General features: G+C 33.5%; 1 protein-coding gene across 1 annotated transcript; it reads right to left on the bottom strand.

Annotated features, from left to right (window-relative positions):
• On the bottom strand, positions 642–1838 carry LOC107608300. Its single transcript, XM_016310133.2, has one exon. The coding sequence runs from the start codon at positions 1614–1616 to the stop codon at positions 1056–1058; it is 561 nt and encodes a 186-aa protein (XP_016165619.1). The 5' UTR covers positions 1617–1838; the 3' UTR covers positions 642–1055.

Raw genomic sequence — 5005 nt, 5'->3', positions numbered from 1 at the left:
ATAAAAATTATCACATTAATTCTATTATAAATTACACATTTTAATAAGTAAAAAAAAATACTAATTTACAACCAGTTTAAAGTTATTTTTATGATAGAAATTTGAAAGAAAAAATAACTTAACCTAAAGTATAGGCTCGATCACTTGATCATGACTTTGAAGTTACTTAAACAAATCCAAATAAATATACAAACTAAACTATCTCTATATTAATAGCACAACAAAATAAAAAATAATCTAATTTAAAACTCTTCTTTATTAAAAAGTATACCATAAGTTTAAAATATAAAATTTTCAAATCTCAATCAAGCTAAAAATTATTTAATTTTTTTTTTATAATAACTAATTGATAGCTGAAAATCACAAATTCTACTGACTCGCTAGATTCCTCATCTAATAATAATTATAAGAATAGCCTCACATACAGAAACCCATATTGCCAAGTCACGCCAGTACAATGCCCCTCGATACCAACCTAGCTGTTAATGAGTAAGAAACTCAATTAATTCAATTATATTATATATACCTCCTTTTCTCTTACATACAAATATAACCGCCATAGAAGAAACAACAAAATTTTGGAACAGTCCTCGGCAAAACACAGATAAAAACAAATAGGAATATATCAAAACTAATTAAAATTAAAGCAATAGTGGCCAATGGATCTCTTGGGGAGATTCGTATTATTAATTAGTACTGTGATCTCTTATGGATCACAACAGACATGCATGGAAAGAAAAGAACAATATCAAGAACCAGAAGTATCCGAAATTCTCAGCAACCATAAGCAATGATCATCACTATTAATCACACAGAAAACGGGCGAAATTCTTTATGGGGTTGCTATATCTCTAAACAAGGAAACAAATCTGATATTTAATCTGTAACTTAACATTTTTATACGCCATCAACACAGAACTACAAGTTAATAAGCAATCATAGGCTAATATTTTTACTATATTTTCCATTTTTTCATGTAATGACCATTAAGCTATAAAACAGAAAACATCTTGTTCTTTTCTTTTTTGCATTTTTTTGGTTCCCTCCCTCTAACTCTAAGGTTTCAGCTGGTTATGCAGACCTTTACTCTTATAGAACATAGAACAATGCATCTTATTATTAGTGTCCCTCTTATCCTTTCCGATCTTTCTCTTAGGATGAAGAAAATTGAACCAAAACCCACGAACACCACCTTCATAATCTTCATCATGATGATCTCTCTTTCTAGCTTGAGTAGCAACCGTTGACATTGACTTTCTTTTCATGATCCCATGCTTAAATAACACCGGAAAAATGGGCCCCGATGAGGATCCACAATGCACCGGAGAAGGACAAGAAGAAGTAGAACATAAAGAATCATAATACGACGACAATGAAGACACAGAGGAGGAGGATGTATAAGAGGAACATAAGGAGGTTGTTACTCTACGGCGATGCGAGAAAGCGGCCGGCAGCTTGGCCAGCTTTTCCTTTAAGCAAAGAGAACACACGCCGGGGGATTGTTGGTGTTTTGGGTGCTTCTTGCAGCAGCCGCCGTTGGGCTTGACTCGGCCAACGACGGTGGAAGCGTCTTTTTGCTTTGTGAAAGGTCTTCTACAAATTCTTAGGTTTCCCATCTTGTAAGATTCTTCATCATTTCAAAATGTGGAAAAGTTGGTTCACACACACTTATATATAGTCATATAGATATACAATAGAATTAGAATGAAGAAGGGCGCACGTCTCTGTGTGTATACGAGCTTGCACTTTCTATGATAGTTCACGGTAGCTTCCTCGTGTTTCTCTTCTTAAAGTAATCTTTTGACGGTTTTCATTTTTCCTTTTCCATTTTCTTTTTTCCGGAGGAATGTTACACATACGTAATGTAATATAAAAAGGTAAACTCTATCATGTCCTCTTTAAAATAAAGGGTAAATTACCCCTTGTGGCATATACAATGATTATTGATAAATTATTTTTTAACTAGAGTTCCAAAGTTCGAATGAGATCGTCAAATTTAATTGTTATCTCTAATAAAATCGTTAGAAAATCCTAAAAACGAGAGAGCTAAAAAACTGGTAGAAATTTCTGATATATTAGTTAAAAATAATGGTAATTGGTGCGTAAAAGGAGACACCAATGTATTTTATTTTTTTTATCTTTAATTGCTCTTAAATTATTTTTCAATCATTATCCAGATAATAAAAATCCTAAGATGGTAATTATTGACTCATTGTTTTTATGACTAACTAATATTTTGGTTTATTTTTGTTATATAGTTATACAAGGTTATGAGGGTTGGTTATCTGAAGAGGAGTATCATTGTTGATCCGACTGAATTTTAAGAAAAATACTAGGAAGAAAATCTTAGGAAGGAGAGAACTGAAAAATTAATAGATGTGCTCGTTGAAATGAGAGATTGAAAGCATATGAACAAGTTTAAAATCCTAACCTAATCGATTAGAAATGGTAATTGGATTTGAGAGGAATTATGGTTTTAAAATTGAAGAAGAGGTATATTTGGTGCAGATTATAAAAATAACACTACTATCAAGTTTCAAGAGAAACATCGTGTCAATTGAAAAGAAAAGAGAAGATAACGTGAATCTTAAAACTCTGGTAGAAGAATAATTTATGAATAATCATTGTATATATCACAAAGGATAATTTACCCTCTATTTTAAAAAAGGTAGAGTAGAATTCACCTATATAATATATAAGACTATAAGTTGAATCGCTCACATAAAAAAATTAAAATATCTAAGTTGATTAGTAGTTATTCTTTGTAAGATGTAATTTGATGGATGAGATATAGAAGTTTTTAAAATCGGTTTTACAACCATTTTTTTAATTCTAAAAAAAAAATTCATTAATTGGGAGCAATATTTTTTGAGGATGCCAGAAATTAAAATTGATTTGAAAAATTAAAGGTTTGTATAATTTTAAAATAATTAATAGTGTTACATAATTTTTTAGTTTATAATGTCGTTTTTTTCTTAGTCAGTTAACTATTTTTTTTTTATAAAAACGACTGTAATTGACTATTAGTCATTTTTACTTTGTCAAATTTAGTAATCTTTTAAAAATTATTTTATCATTTTTATTTTTTTTAAGTTATTTTTGTGGATGTCTGGTGCGCAAAACTGGCTCTGCAATATTCGCACAGATAGACTGGTAAGTGCACCGGATCGTTTAAGTAATACCTCAGGTGAGTGAGGGTCGATCCCTCGGAGATTGTTGGTTTGAACAAGCAATTGTTATTTTGTAGATCTTAGTCAGGCGGATAGAAAAGATGATTATTGTGGAAAAACGCATAAGACGGAATAAATAAATAAAACGTTACTAGATAGGTGTGAAATCAATTATATGAGAACGGTTGAGACTTCGGAGATGCTTCTTCCTTTTGGATCAACTTTTCTCACCATCTACTCCAACTTCTGATTGATTCATTCCATGGCAGGCTGTAAATGATTAACGCCGGGTCAGCAGTCATATTAATCTCCTCTGCTTTAGATCTAACGCTGGGTCAGCGGTCATCCAATCTGAATGGGGGGTGAAGCTCCAACAGTCCATTCCCTTGGTGATCCTACTCAAAACGCCACTGACAAGGTCGGATCCTCCAGATCAAAGAACACTGATCCTATGATTCTAGCCTATACCACAAAGACCCTAATCGCCCTGTACCTCGGCTGCACTGATGTCTCCAAGTACCCAATAAAGTCGTGGATTAGCCGTCTAAGAGATGTATAATCAAGCTTATGGTTTATTACTATCCTATCAAGGACTCGCGAGAACCCATGTGAATAGGGTTGACGGTCAAGTTACACTCTCAATCCATTAGGATGAAGAACGAAGATACATCTTAGAATGGAATCAAGCATAGATTGAAATAGAATAGTGATATTATTAATCCATAAGAATCAGCAAAGCTCCTAACCTTAACTTAGGAGGTTAGTGACTCATACTGTACAGAAAATAATAGTGAAAGGTTCAAATGGGCAAAGATCTCTAACAAGGGTGATCTTTATTCTATATATACTAGTCTAGCAACTAAGAATTACAGAAAATAAGATAAACTAGTCTAGTAGTGCAAAAATCTACTTTTCAGGCCCACTTGGTGAGTGTTTGGGCTGAGTTTGAGTGAAGCCACGAGTTGGTACTCTCTCTGGGGCATTGGACGCCAGCTTTGGACTCCTAAATGGGCGTTGGACGCCAGGAATGAGGCTGGTAACTGGCCTTGAATGCCAGTTTTGGGTCTTCATTTCCAAAGCAAAGTATAGACTATGATATATTTCTGGAAAGCTCTAGATGTTACCTTTCCATAGCCGTTGAGATAGCACCATTTGGACTATTTTAGCTCCAAAAATGTTCTTTCGAGTGCATGGAGATCAGAATCTGACAGCATCTACAGTCCTTTCTCTGTCTCTGAATCAGACTTTGCCAAAACTCCTTAATTTCAGTCAGAAAATACCTGAAATCATCATAAAACACACAAACCCAAAGTAGAATCCAAAAATATGAATTTTGCACTAAAACCTCTGAAAATATAATAAAACTTAAACAAAGCATAATGAAAACTATATGAAAATGATGCCAAAAAGCGTATAAAATATCCGCTCATCAGAACATCAAATTTCAACTGTTGCTTGTCCCCAAGCAACCAAAAACAAAGTAGGATTAGAAAGAAGAGAAGGATACAATAAATCTCAGAGTTCTCAATGAAGCTCAGTTTCAATTAGATGAGCAGGACTAGTAGCTTTTTGCTTCTGAATAGTTTTGGCATCTCACTTTCCTTTGAAGCTCAGAATAATTGGCATCTTTAGGAACTTAGAATCCAGATGATATTATTGATTCTTCTAGTTTAGTTCTTTTTTATTCTTAAACACGGCTTCTTTTGAGTCTTGTCCGTGACTCTAAGCGCTTTGTTTTCCAGTATTATCACCGGATACATAAATGCCACAGACACTTAACTGGGTGAATCCTTTTGGATTGTGATTCAGCTTTGCTAGAATCCCTAGCCAATAGT

The sequence above is a fragment of the Arachis ipaensis genome, chromosome B07 (assembly GCF_000816755.2).
Source record: "Arachis ipaensis cultivar K30076 chromosome B07, Araip1.1, whole genome shotgun sequence".
NCBI classification, from domain to species: Eukaryota; Viridiplantae; Streptophyta; class Magnoliopsida; order Fabales; family Fabaceae; genus Arachis; species Arachis ipaensis.
The sequence above is the reverse complement of the archived record's forward strand: the minus strand, read 5'-3'. Positions and strand labels throughout refer to the sequence as shown.